The 15,709-nt window shown below is 32.2% G+C and overlaps 1 protein-coding gene across 1 annotated transcript in view; it reads right to left on the bottom strand.

Moving 5' to 3' along the window:
- The window catches only part of LOC145313062 (uncharacterized), a 47,354-nt gene extending 33,039 nt beyond the window's left edge, over nucleotides 1-14,315 (bottom strand). Inside the window, exons 1-3 of the mRNA XM_080152319.1 lie at nucleotides 14,240-14,315; nucleotides 12,764-12,880; nucleotides 4,658-4,748 (exon numbers count right to left, since the gene is read on the bottom strand). Coding sequence (XP_080008445.1) covers nucleotides 4,658-4,748; nucleotides 12,764-12,854 — 182 coding nt within the window. The 5' untranslated portion in view covers nucleotides 12,855-12,880; nucleotides 14,240-14,315. The remainder of the gene's footprint in view (nucleotides 1-4,657; nucleotides 4,749-12,763; nucleotides 12,881-14,239) is intronic.
- Nucleotides 14,316-15,709: the final 1,394 nt, after the last annotated feature.

The raw sequence follows: 15,709 nt of genomic DNA, 5'->3' as shown, positions 1-15,709 counted from the left end.
AAAAAGGGGTTAGGTAACATTTCACTTAATTAATTACAAAGGGAACAGTAGATTTACAAAATTTCGTAAAGTTGTAAGTAAGATTCCAGTCCAGTGCGATTATTAGGATAATTGTTTTTTAAATATGCGTTTAATTATACAATGCGTTTGGTCAATATTAAGAACAGTTAGACTTAAAAAGCGCATGGTCCTGTGGTGGTTTTAAGCTATTTTCCTGGGGGATGGGACACCCCCAACCCACCAAAAAAATGAAAAATACCCCGCCAAAAAAATTCTTATTAAATCTAAAATAGGAAAAATTAGGTTGATCAAACCTGTTGGCTATGGACGAAGCCGCTATCTAAACAAAGCAATTGTTATGTCTAGATGGGATAAGACTGTATGTAACAATTCCTTTGATAACTAATTTCTAGTTTCAGATTCCTTGCTTAACTTTAACCTACATAGTACACACTGCATACTCTTTGCACGAATCTTTAGGGATAAGACAATGGACGATAAATTGATATATATCATATATCGCGAAAAACTTAATTACCCCTTCTGTTGACAAAAATTATTATACAAAGTTTTGAACAAACAAATTTTAATTAAACACAAGTAAAACAAAGTTTTTGCCAACGAATAAGAGATAAGGTTTATTAAACTTTAGTTACCAGTATTCTTTACTTAAAACTCATTTACACCAATACAAAAAAAAATGTTTCTAGCCCCTTCAGAAGATCTACCAATATATACAAAGTACTATAATTGCAGGGCTCTTATATCCTTTTCTTAACCTAACCTTATAAATGTTACTTTAAAGGCATTTATAGGCGCCGCATATGTTTGAAATAAAACCAATCTACTAACTGACCAATTTATAGAGAATATTCACAAAGAGATGAAAACGAAAAAGAAAATAAATTAGTAGAAGCAACTGTAAAAATCAATAACTTATGCCCCATCAATATATTCATAAATAATTCTTTCAGACTTTTATTACATTTATTTTTCATATCATAAGAAGTTTCTGAGATAAATATGAATTTGGATGATAATCAGAAATCTTAAGGGATAAGACATTAGACGATTATGAGAAATTAAAATCACTCCACCTGTTGATAAGGATTATTGATTGGAAAGTTTAATGCCAATAGTTTGTACAATCCAATCAAGAGTTATTTTAAAGTCCCCAAAGTTATAAGCGAACAAATGGGAGCGTTTATAAACTAGAATAACTTTAATACAATGTCCCCTCCTTCTCTTATTAAATGTATCCTTAATATTCTATGAGAGTTACAATCAAACGCCTTGTTAAAGTCTAACTGCACATAATTAAGATATTTTTTGAAGGGAGGGAGGAGACATTGACCTGTTTATTACACTAGTCCTTAATGTTTTAGATTAACCTTTTCTTATTCGATGGCTAAACATCTTTAGGACTTAGTTAGGATCAAACTTAAGTTTAGGGTCCAAACGTTTGAACCAGTAACTTTATTTTAGAGAGCGGGTAATCATCATAGGGGACGTAAATCAATTTATTGGCCATTGTCTTATCCCTTAGATCCCTGTGCTGCTACTTGTAACATTTTCTTTAACAATTTTGACATGTTGGCAAGAATGTTTCAACGTCAACTTTGATTAAAAAGTTTGTCAAGAGGTACCTTCATTTTACACGCCAGTCTTTAAACATTTTTTTCAAGTAAGAAACGGCAATGTGGAAAAAGTTTATTTAGGAAGAAAGGGGACATTGGACTGAAAATTATACTGGTCAAAAAAGTTACATTAGCATTACCACTCATTCGTTGGCTCAAAAATTTTGGGAACATTTCAAAGTATTCTGAACCATTAGAAATAATTTGGTCGTAATTGGTGTTGTCTATTTCTAATTAAAACAATTTAACGTCCATTGTCTTATCCTTGAGTTGTTAAAAATTATGATTGTTATGAATTATACAAATGCACTACTCTTTAAAGTTAGACCTTAAAATACTAGAATACATAGTTGTCGTTATGATAATCGGCACTCAAAGATCTATTAGAGTTCAAGATAAGTTGCCAAAATAAAAGAAAAATATTGATTTTAAAACTGTGTAAGTTAACAAGATTTGGAACAAGTTTGCACTGAACAAGTATTATGATATTAGACTTTACTTAGAGAACAATTGCTTTCCCCCAAAATTCTTAGCGAGCACAGAAACCCCTAACCAAAAACTTTCTTTATGACTGACCCCTACAAACTATTTGGGGATACCGAACCTAATATACATAATTACTTATAGAATAATCTTTAGTGGTGCAACTATTAGATAACTAAAGTCTGTCTGTAAATCTGTACAAGTTTGTACTGAACAAGTACAGTGGTATTAGACTTTACTAAGAAAACCAATGGTGCTCTCACCTAAAGTTCCTAGCGAGCTAAGAAATCCCTAACCAAAAACTTTCTTTATGACTAGCCCCTACAGGGTCCTAACTATGTGAGGATACCTAACCCAACATGAACTAAAGTAAAACAGAATTTAACATGTATTGTGATATTAGACTTTACTAAGAGAACAATTAGTGCTTTCCTCCTAAGTTCCTAGCGAGCTAAGAAACCCCTAACCTAAAACTTTCTTTATAGCCATTTGGGGATACTGAACCTAACATACATAATTATTTATAGAATAATCTTTATGACTAACCCCTTCAAGGTGTTTGAGCTTACCATGTTGGGCTACCCTGTACTATAACCTATCCTAACATAACCTAAAGTAAAAAGATGTCTGTTCGTCGATTGTCAGTAATAATTAGTTTAACTTTGATAGTTATTTATATACAAATAAATTGGTTTGAATTAACTTAATTTTGGAAAAAAAACTGTCATATTTCCTTTTTTGTGAAAAATCTTTTATTGCTGTGGTATTCTTTGACACTACCATCCCTTTTACTACAATCAACAAAATATGAAAGGAAGATATGACTTACGGACAAACCCTTCTTATAGAGTATCTACGCTACTTTATAAAGCTTGGTGAACTCTCTTCTCCATTTATCCCATAAAAGTTTGTTGTGATTCAAAATAACTCAATATCCGGTTTTCTATTTTTAGATCCTCACAAAAAGTGGGATTAATAGAAATTCTTTTTTGCCGTATATTTTACTTTATAAAGTAGTTTATTTTGTTTGTTTGTACGTTAAGATCTCGCTAATCACTGAGCTATTTAATTTTTAAGCTTCATATTCATATTGCTCCGCGGATGGTGTTATTACTGAATAAAGGATTGCAGTCAGTTTCAGGCTATTTTATACCTTTCAAATACAGATACCCTAGATGCTTGGAAAGAAGCTCTAGTTTTAGTGAAACTATTATTTTAAATTGGCAGAAACATGAATAAATGTGTGTTTTTATGAGTTCGAAATGAAGATAAATTCATTTGACAAACAAGAAAGAAATAAGTAAATAACTCAAAAATGGTTTTAATAAAAAGTAATAAAAAGTTAAAGGAAGCCTGCATAAAATACACCAATCTAACTGCTTAAAGACTGCCACAAGTAAACCCAATACCCAAAATTTGAAGCCTCTAGCTTCAATATCAAAAAGTTATAGGCATTTTGAAATTTCTTTCAGGCTTCTTTTAAGGTGATAAAAAAATAAATTTGAACTTTAATTTCATTGTACTCTAATATATACAGAGTTAGAAAACTTAAATTTTATCCACCTCTACTGGAAAGAGAGAAGTACAACAAATTGGGTCACAATCTCTTTTGTTCTTTTTAATTAAAAGGACTGGCAACTTAGTTTTTTAAGCTTGGAGATATTGTTTCTATTTTCATTTCAATTTAGTCGACTAGCTGACATTTAATAAAAGTGTTTATCGACATAACGCAATTAGAGCAAACTTACTAGATATTAAAATACTATATGCTATCTGTCTGTAGCATTAACATTTATCTAGCCGCTGGACCGACATGGTTCTCCTTAACAATGGAATATCAAGGGAAGATTTATAATTATTTTGGTGGAAATCACCATGGTAAAATAATACACTTATTTTTTAACTAAAACGGAAAGCAGAGAGTCAACTTACTCCCTCTAGTGGCGTAGCTGCTAGTTTTGAAAATAAAAAGGATTTTTAGACTATAATTATATTTTTGACATTATTACTATAATTTACCTTTAACTAATTTGAACATTGACAAATTGACACATATCATTTATATTAAAAATTCATTGCTTGCAATATAAAATTTAGAAATTTTCAGTTAATGACCCATCAGAATATAGTTTCTCGTATTCATTCGAATCTGGTGGATAGGAACCGGTTCTCATTCATACGTAAAAACTATGTCTAGCATCGTATTATATCCAGCTTTCTACGAATATAAAAATGTACAATCATAAGATTAAAACCAGTTCTTTTTTAGCCAGTTTCTTCGGCATCTCGGGGCTAAAACAACTGGTTTTAATCTTATAATTGTACATTCTATATCCGAGGAAAGCTGTTTATAATACGATGCGAGAAATAAATAACAACCCGCGACTGTAACTTTAGACCAAATTAATATTAATTAGAGTATGGGAATATCTTGGCCTAAAGCAACTTACTACAATTAAAATTTAAAACTTCAAAGAAAAGTAAGACAATCTTAATGCTGGAAAGGGATAGACCCATGGCTATAAATAGTTGGTTACCTGTTAAGAAGAGCGTTGTACTGTCCCAACCTTGAGCATGGCTCTGACATGTCCATAAACAGGCTCCGGTTGAATTTCAACGTTTTTGTCACTGAAAAAAAATATTATTGAATTCAATTTTTAAAGAAACTAGTGGATACGCCCCTAGAGGCCTCTGGTGTCATTTTAGGATAGCCGATCCTCCATTTTCTATTCTTTGCTAAACGAAAAAGCAAATGCAGGAAGGAGGTTTTTTCAGACGCGATTTTTCTTGTGAGGTTGGAGGTACCCTCCCTTAAAAAAGCTCCCATACACCTATAAGATGCTTCGCTTCAAAGGATAGTGAGAGCCTTCCCGACACACACACAAACACATCCTGTTATTTTTATATTTGGATTCATAGACGTCCAAGGGGGGGGTAAAGGGGTGATTACCCCCCCCCCCATTTAAAATTAACCCATTCCCAGGGGGTGCCGTAAGCACCCCCAAACATTTAGGAGGGGGTATCCCCCCCCAAACAATTTTGGGGGGGTAAATACAAAAAAAAATTTTGCGCGCTTCGCGCGCATTTTTAATACTAAATATTTTGACCCCCGGGGTAATGTTTTTGGGGGGGTAAAACAAATTAGCCCCAACAAAAACGAATTACCCCCTCTTAAAAAATGTTTACCCACCCCCCAAAAAAAAAGCTTTGGCACCCCTGTTTGGATTTGACCCATTTATTGTTTAATCAATGTTGTAATGAAAACACAAGAATACAACATGAATGCATAACAGAATAAATTAAAGGGATTGTAATTACTGCAATGCATAGAAATTAATTTAGGTGCTGTAGTATGTTATAACTTTTGTATTATGGACGTATAGCGGACAATAGCTAATAATAGAGAAGACTCGCTATTCTTACCATCAAATAACTTCACTTTATTTTAGTTGATCAACTTAATTGAATACACAAATGATAAAACAAGTAATATATTATAACTGATAAAATGTATATTTATCCTGGGTTGAATTTATAAAGTAACTGTAGCGTCCACACCGAGGGACTCAAGCCTACAGCTACAGGGGGCGAACCTAGCTATGCAAGATTCAAATACCAACTAGCTCACTTTGTCTTTGCATATATTTATTTGCAAGCCGCAGCTTGCAATATCATGACAACTACCCCTTCAGTCCTTAATCTTATTTAGCTGTCTGTTTAATAAAGAGGAGTAAAGCTTCTCCTTAACCAATCCCACACTTTCCCCAAACTTAAAATTGACAAAACGATAAAGATTTAAATAGCAAATAATTTTGGGGTGGAAGGTTTATTTTAGGGGCAATTTCACTCCCAGAAGGATAAGTACAGAAGCTTGTTACATTGTCTTTAAAAAATGACGTTATTCTGGTTTACCATTGATCAATGAAAATGTATACTGGCCTGCCAATGGTAATTTAGTCTGTGTATTGGGCCATTATTGGTCATTTTTATTGTATGACGTCATTTTTAAGGCACTATAAAGAACGTCATAAATACACTTCCCAAAATAGTTTTAAAACCTTTCAGGGACATTAGATAAGCTTTACTATAAATCCAAAACAATTTATCAAGGGATTAGCTAGATCCTACGGTACAAACACACAAACAGGCAGACAGACAAACATCCTAAGTTGGGTTTTAAAATAGTTTTTTTTTACATCTATAAGAGAAGTAATGCCGCGACAATAAACAGTTTCGCGGCATTTTCGCATTTAAAGTGGCCAAGTAAGACTTTTTAAAAAAGTAAATAAGTACAGTTTTCTTTAAATGCATTTATTTTTATTCTAACTTGGCCACTTCAAATGCGAAAATGCCGTGAAACTGTTTATTGTCGCAGCATTACTTCTCTTATAGACGTAAAGAAACTATTTTAAACCCACCTCTGCCTTTTATAAAAGGATTTGATATATTTGGCGATTATAATATTATTGTTATTCTTATGCGGAAGACATAAAACACTAGATTTCCTAAATTTCATGTTACTATATTGGGATTTAGTCCCTTTTGTAACATCGCACCTTATGGGGCGATTTTTCGTATTTTTCACAGTAGATTTCTCCTATTTCTAGCCCCTGAGGGGGGATCTAACCCTGCGGGGCCAATTACCTAACCCTGTGGGGCAATCACCTAACCCAATATAACCTAACTAACCTAAAATAACCTAGAAAAAGCCATTTTAAAAATACGACGAGTCGCCCCTTATGGGGCGATGTTACGAAAGAGACTATTGCCCTATATTGTAGGAAGGATTATCCTCACTTCTAGTCATGCAATCAGGCTTTAATTTGCATGTATGTTTTAATATTATGCAATTATGTATTTGCCGTAATAGAATGTCTATCTGGTTGTGGTATGTATGTAAGATCTCAAAAACGAGCCATTAAATCCACACGTAGTAATAGACCTCTTACAAAAGTCAAATTTTGACGTTTTAGAAACGCCCTACTCATTTCATGCAAAGAAATTTGGAAAGAAACGAAAATTTTTAGGCCAGCGAATGATATTTGTTTATGGGCATGAGTATAATGTACAGTAACTATTTTATTTTTCACTAGCAACTACACCTTGAGGCCTCTATGGGCACTTAAGGTGGGAGGAGTTAATAACACAATTAAGATTTTAAAAGAAATTTTTTTGGAGGGTGTATTTTCTAGGGATGATTTCTCTTGGGAAGGTGGTGGCACCCTCCCCCAAAATAGTTATAAACCTTTCCGGGACCTATGAGAAGCTACCCTGTTCAGGAGAACCCAATCGGTTCAGTGGTTAGCGAGATCCTTTGGTACAAACACACAAACACACAGACAAACAGACAGACATCCTGTTACTTTAGTATAAGGATGTTTATTGTTTATACTTTATTAATGTGAATTCTAAAAGGATTAAAATGTTTTAAGCAAAAATAAACCCATCATAAAAAAAATTAAGTTTATTTCAAATTCCAACATTTATAATTTATCAGTCTAATACTTATTTTTGATTAATTATCAATTATTGATTGAAAATATTTGATAAATGTCTATATTTAAGTACAATTATTAATAAGTAATAATTAAAGTGTCAATTAAAATAAATCATATTTTCTTAATTGATTATCAATTGCAGGCACATTTTTGTATGTGTGTGTTTTATCAAATAATTATTTTGTTACTTTTATACTTTAACTAAAATGAAAATTATAGATAATTTATGAAAAATTTCATAAGAAATATGTTTACAATGTCCTATGTAAGGATTTATTGACATTACCTGCCAAAAGACAAAAAAAGTAATGTATAAAATGATTTAGAGATCGTTTACAATCTAAATAAAAGATATATTCAAAGCAGTGTTCGAACTATTCAACCAATTATTTTAATCTACAGAAATGACAATTATCATTATTTATCGACCATAGTCTTATTTATCGACCATAGTCTTATTGCTTTTCAACAGTTAATATAATATATCTTGGATTTCTTTTAAATTTTATCACCTTAATTGCTCCGCTACTTACATTAATCATTCTCCTTGTTTAAGGTAAAGTTTTAAAAGTAATATTGACTTACTTAATAATATTCTTTATTGTTCCTTAATTATTTCTTTTGTGCAAGTTTTTCTATATTCTAAAGACCGGATAGGCAAGACAAGGTGTGCTTTCATTTCCGCGTGAGCAACATATCTACAGTATAGATGTACATATATACACTGATACAGACAACTGATTCCCTTCCCTTTTCAAAGACCTTTTTCGTCTGCTTCTAAATTATTTTCTGCTACTTGGCTGTGTTAATATAAGCGACATTATTGGTTGATTTTCAATGACCCAATAGACAGGTTGCACAAGGTTGGTGCGATGGGGAGATACAGTTATTTAACCCTTTCTCCCTCTAGTGTTTTACTCTAATGCGTAAGCCACAAATTATTATCTTTGGTTCATAGCGAAGCAACTAAATAACTAACTTTGTCTGTCCGTCAGTGGGAAATGTGATTTTTCTTGGTTGCTATTCAAGATTGACTGCTGATTTTTTTTATGAAGGTACCGCTTAACAAATAGCTTCTAGTATACAACTTTCTTGGTCCGTCAGTGTTTCGGTCATGCTACTGTTGATTATGTATATGTTGTGATCCTTGTTTATTACATAACACTTTCTCCCCAAAGTTTTTAAGCCAACGAATGAGGGGATGTGTTTGTAAAACGTTTGGTAACTACATTATTAACATTCCAATGTCCATCTTTCTAAGCTGTAAGGATATGTGTTTATATGTGCTGCAGTGAACGCACACCACCACTAGGCAAGACAGCGTATAATCAAATTGGCACAAAAATATTCCCCCCACAATTATACCACCAGTCACAACGGTGTAATAGGGGAACATTATTGGTAATATTTAGGAACATTAAGGGGTAGGACGATGTACACCCACAATTAGGATAAACAAAATTACTTATGTAAATATTAATTATTGGTGAAAAAGTTTGGACACTGTATTAGCTGAAAGTATACGAGTTTTGAAACGAATGACAAATGTGGTGATAGGACTACCAAGATATTTTTAGCCGTTTTGTCCCATTGTGCCAACTTGCTTTATTTGGGGGTATGCGACTTTTTGGGAAGGGAAAGGGCATGAGGGTAATATTGTAGTTTATTCATAAGGTGAGAATATAAAGGCAGGAATAGTATAATGGAATGTAAATAACCTTTTTTCTTATTTGTTAATTTATGCCTTTATGTAAATTGATCAAAATGGAAAAATCCCTTCCTTCCCTGAAAAGAATGTGTATGTAATGAAAATTAGCATTATTATTTACTAAAAATATCAGCTCTTTGCCCTATCACCCCGGGAGGGAGGGGACATTGGAATGTAAATTACACTGGTACCAAAAGTTTTATATTACAACGTTATTAAATATGTGGGCTACTTTCATTGAATTTGATGGGTTGGTTCCAAACTAAAGGGTCCAAACTTTCAACCAAAAATTTTATCATAATTGGGGATGTACATCAATTTAATCATTCTCTTATCCCTTAAGATCACTGTATACTGGTGCTCAATTATCCGTAGCTAACCAAAATTATTCTTGTTAATACAATAATTTCCGCCTTAGCTGGGTGTTGACACGAGAGAGTGAAAGTTTTGCTGGGCAAATGAGTTGTATGAAGGCAATAAGTATTATTAAATAACTTATAATTGCCTTCAACTTTTAGCCAATTTAAATAATCATTTTATGATTAAATGGATTCTTTGAAAAAAAATGTATACTTATAAAGCTACTGTGTTATTTTGACAGACAGAAAAGTTTAAAGAAAATGTTATGCAAGAGATCCTATCATTAAAAAAGAAATATTATTTGAGATCATGCTCACCACTGAACCGAGCGGGTTCTCCATTTTAGAAAATAAAGCAAACTATTTCAAAAACGATTATTCTATAATTTTACTTAAAATTAGTTTTTTTTCAGTAGTTTTTTAAAATATTAAAGAATACACAGACAAACATCCTGTTACTTTAATATTAATTATTTACAAGTGAATGGACTAACATATAAATTACCAATACAGATGTGTCTATTTGCCAATGGCCTGGAAAAATTTTGTCAAAAGTGTTGGAACTTGAAATTTTTGGTAAAATAACTTTTAGGTCAAATGGACCTTTAGTATCCCCCCTTCTGCTACTTATTCTTACATCAAAAGTAAGAGAATGTCTGTCTGTATATCTGTAGCTTAAGTATAACTATTTTGGGAGAGGTTACCTCCATCCCCCCCTCCCAAGGAAAATCGCCTATGAAAAAGGTCGTCTACACCCAACCCCATAAATAAATATACTAAAATTTATTTTTTGGGTATAGTCCCTTTCGTAACATCGCACCTATGGGGCGATTCTTCGTATTTTTCACAGAAGCTTTTCTCCTATTTCTAGCCCTTGCGGGGGGCTCAAACCCTGCGGGACCAATTACCTAATCCTGTGGGGCAATCACCTAACCCAATATAACCTAACATAACCTAAAATAACCTATAAAAAGCCATTTTAAAAATACGACGAATGGCCCCTTATGGGGCGATGTTACGAAAGGGACTATTCCCCATTTTTGTTTGTTAGAGAAGAAGGATCAGGGCATGAAATGTCCACTTGCCATTTAAATGATTTTTCCTCAAAAGTTTTCTATTTTGTGACCCAGTTAGGAGGCAATGCATATAAAAGAGGGACAGTTCATCTGATAAAAAAAAACTATTTTGCCTATAAATTTTCAGTCTGTTACTTTTAGACAATATATCACAAAATCTTAAATATAATAGAATAGATTTTTATTTTGTTGTCATATCACTCTTACCGAATGCATATGAAATGGGGGTGTCAGATATGGTTAGAAAGGTAGACTGATATTTTTATTAAGATAGAAATGGGGAATCAAATAAAGATACTCAGCAGGCAGGGAGAGGACATTTTACTGTAAAATTTACTGTTACCCAAGTTTCATAACCACGATCGTTTTGAACCTGTAGTGTCAAAACATTCCAACCAATTGTACTCCATAGAAGGAGTAGTTTTGTTTATTATAATTGGAGATTATATAAATTCATGATGGTTTACAAAAAAATTTAACATTAGACAAACAGATGCATAAAATTTTTGGAAACTTATTTTGTATTTTGAGATTTGTAATAACTAGGTCAGAATTTACCCTTGGGGGATGAGCAAAAATATAAGGAAGCAGCGCTTATTTCTCTAGTAGTGTATTGGAAAGGAAGCATTCCTTTAGTCTTTGTGTCATTCACTAAATGAAAATTCCTAAGCCCATTAATCCTTACCCCGAAAATCCTCGACGACGACATTTCCTTCAGCAATACCTCCCAGAGTGCGGCATTCATAGTGAGGCGAGTTTGTGCGCCTTTTCCTTTGTTACAAGTAGATTACCTACCCCTTGAAAATTATTTATTTTTAAACCTAGAAATGTGACGGCCATTCTATTACTATTTTGTATTAAATATAAAATAGAGTTGGTCATCCATGTAAAAAAATACTTTATCGCATGTAATCATTATATCATAATAAGAAGGTGGTCATTACATAATTTGTGAAATTGCACATTATACATTTTTATCCTCACCCCCCTTTATAAAAAAAATTTACCCCTCAGTTGTTACTTTTTGCAAATCAGCTAAATTTTTAGCATATAACTCCCAAAATGAGGGTTTTACTCCCTACCAACTTTAATGAAGCATCAAAAATAGCATTTTAAATATGATATGGAAGGGTTTCAGTTGAATCAATGGCAACAAAAGCAATTTTATCAAACAGAATTCTAAAACTTTTCTAAATTCAAATCTGAAGGGTGTACTCAAGTGTTACCAATAGGAATCTATTTTCAATATTTGACAGGTATTGTATATAAATCACTGAATATGACATGTTCCTTAGATATATTATTAAATTTCAAGAAAGGACCTAGCTAACTATTAAATCAATCGAGTTTTCATGTTAGGGAAGCTTCGGATGGGTTTTGGATGGTTTTAGACTATTTTATTTTTAAATTTAATCCTATTCCGGAAAGGGCTACTAAAAACCTTATCTGGGGGATGGGAGGATGGCTTTGACCCCCTTATACCCTAACAACATGCTAACGGTAATTCAGAGGTCAAAAAGTGGCTTTACTATAATGATTTTATGATTGATATTTAGTATTTTAAGTACCTTAAAAATGTAACTTGATTATTATTTATCACTAATAGAAGCTCATCAAAGCTATTTGGAAAGTCAGAAAATTTAGTAACTGTACCTTTCATGCACCTAAAATTTGGGACTAAAATCTTGGGGGGTGGGATATTTCTTCCCCCCCCCCCCTACAGATATAGGATTTGGTCCATACCTGCATCTGACTGTTGAGGTTGTGTAGATAGATAGATAGATAGATAGATAGATAGATAGATAGATAGATAGATAGATAGATAGATAGATAGATAGATAGATAGATAGATAGATAGATAGATAGATAGATAGATAGATAGATAGATAGATAGATAGATAGATAGATAGATAGATAGATAGATAGATAGATAGATAGATAGATAGATAGATAGATAGATAGATAGATAGATAAATAGATAGATATAAAGCCAAGTTGTTACCTGCATCTGACTGTTGAGGTTGTGTAACAAGAATGAATATGATGGGTAGCAGGGCAGAGTAGTAACACAATGGCACCAGTGACACCTTCATTTTCGCCGCGGGCAGTTGAACTGTCTGCGGTCAATTTGAGAATCTTAAACCTTTCTTTATAATCAATGCCTACATATAGAGTCACTTCGTTCATCTGTCATTACGGATAGCTCTAATTTAGACATAATAATTGTAAAAAAAAAAATATTTACATTTTTAAATTCAATATTTGTTTTTTAGTCTTGTTCGTATAATAGTTAATAGTTTTACCAAGTATCTATAATACAAAGTAGAACGATGTCTGTCTGTCTGTTTGTTTGTAGCGAAGGATCTGAACCGCTGAACCGATCGGGTTCTCCTTTACAGGGTAGCTTCTCATATGTCCCAGGAAGGTTTATAACTATTTTTTGGGGGGATGGGACACCCCAACCCCCCCCCCCCCAAAAAAAAAAAAAAAAATAATCCCCCTCCCAAAAAAAAGTTCTTTTAAAAACCAAAATTAATACAGTGGGGTCGGATACACCCTTCCCCCAGAAGCCGCTAGTGTAATTATATATTATTACTTCTCCGCTATTTATTGATATCATTTTTACGTTTTGCATTGTATACGATGTTAGCTAGGATAAATTCGGAGGGGTTGGGAAGCTTTAATAAAATTACTCCTCCTTTTTAGAAAAAATCTCAAGGGGAGGGGGGTTTTATATCCAACTCTTGAGATATCCAGAATTTTTACTCCAAAATAAAATAAAATGTATTTTAATTACATTACATTTAGAATATTTTATTTAGTTTTACTCTAAACAGTTATTTAAAAATGGAGACTTATTAATTGATTAATTTTTGGGTGCACTAATTTTAAGAGTCTCCCTTTAATCATCTGAAAGTTAACATAGCAGTAATATTTAATTTTATTCTATAAAATAAAGTTTAAGAGTCTCCCTTTAATCATCTGAAAGTTATCATGGCAGTAATATTTAATTTTATTCTACAAAATAAAGTTTAAGAGTCTCCCTTTAATTATCTGAAAGTTATCATGGCAGTAGTATTTAATTTTATTCTACAAAATAAAGTTTAAGAGTCTCCCTTTAATCATCTGAAAGTTATCATGGTAGTAGTATTTAATTTTATTCTACAAAATAAAGTTTAAGAGTCTCCCTTTAATCATCTGAAAGTTATCATGGCAGTAGTATTTAATTTTATTCTATAAAATAAAGTTTAAGAGTCTCCCTTTATTCATCTGAAAATTATCATGGCAGTAATATTTAATTTTATTATTGAAAATAAATTTCAAGAGTGTCCCTTTAATCATCTGAAAGTCATCATGGTAGTAATATTTAATTTTATTCTATAAAATAAAGTTTAAGAGTCTCCCTTTAATCATCTGAAAGTTATCATGGCAGTAATATTTAATTTTATTCTATAAAATAAAGTTTAAGAGTGTCCCTTTAATCATCTGAAAGTTATCATGGCTGTAATATTTAATTTTATTCTAGAAAACACTAACACCATTATATTCACTCTGAAAAAGATAAAAAAAACTATTAATGCTTAATAAATGAAATCTTATATAAAAGTAACAGAATGTTTGTTTGTCTGAACCAAAACTTCTCGCTTCCCGCTGAACCCCAAGGAAGGTTTGAAACTATTTAAACGTAAGTGCTCCTAGAGGACTCTAGAGGCTAATGAAAATACAATATCAAAATCTACAGCTTCTGGAGCTGAATAAAAACAAAAAAAGAAACAAATTTAATATCTTTTTTTAAAAGTAACAGTTCTTTGCTTATCTCAAATTCAAATATTTTTAATATTCAACATTTATAAATGATAATTACATTGCATTAAGAATTTATTAATAAACTATTTTTTGTAAACAATGAATACTATAGGTTTAACACAATATAATACAAGTATCCAAGGACTGTAGAATTTATCATCTGTGTCTGTGTGTACCGCTAAACACTGAACCTACATGGTTCACATTTACAGTGCAGCTTCTTATAGGTCAAGGAAAGGTTTATAATTAATTTTAAGGATGGTACCGACACCCTCTCAAAATATATCACCAAATATTATTTCAAAGAGCCGCTATGCAACGCCAGCGTTGAATAAAAACAGCTAGTCTAAATTATTTCTCAATTTAGATATTTTAAAGTAAAAAGTGCCGCTATAGGCCTCCAGGGGCGTAGCCGTTAGTAATTTAAAATGTAAGAGTAAAAATGCGGACTAATGAAAAAAAAATATCTGAAGAATTAATCAAGAGTCAGCAATAGGGGAATTATTATTTTAGAATTCCCCTAAATGGATCATATAGGATATCGGATTATTAAGTTGATTTACACCCCCAATTAAGATCAACAAAAGTATACAATTTGTGAAACTTATTGCTGGAAAATTTTCGTTAACCCCAAAAAATGGGAACCAGTATAATTTTCCGTCCAGTGTCCCCTTCCTCCCTTCTAGTTTTTGCCACTTCTAACAAGAATGACAACATCCATAAAAGTAAAGCTCTGAAAAAGTTGGACAAACGGACATTAACACTTGCATAGTGTCAGAACTGAATAATCAGAATGTAAATGAATAAGAGACAAAGCAAAATTGTGAGTAAATTTGTTGAAAAACTTCTTGATACAGGATAATGTTTATGGACAATGACATACTTACATTTTAGGACTTGATTATAGAGTTACTTTGCTTATAATATTGTACTTTGTTGTCCTAGGAATCAGTATAACTAAAATCAGAACAATCAGATAATTAGATCACATAAAAACTAGTTGTTAAAAAAGTGAAAAATCAACACGTTCAAAATGGACGTACGGACATTCTGGTAATGATTATAGAGTTGCCTAACTACTACAGGAATCACCATGCAAAGTTTGAAATCGATAGGACAATTCTAACATGCCTAAATTAGG

This window comes from Acartia tonsa, chromosome 3 (genome assembly GCF_053477335.1).
Source record: "Acartia tonsa isolate MP-2025a chromosome 3, ASM5347733v1, whole genome shotgun sequence".
Lineage (NCBI taxonomy): Eukaryota > Metazoa > Arthropoda > Copepoda > Calanoida > Acartiidae > Acartia > Acartia tonsa.
Note: the sequence above shows the minus strand (reverse complement) of the source record. Positions and strands in the feature narration are given on the sequence as shown.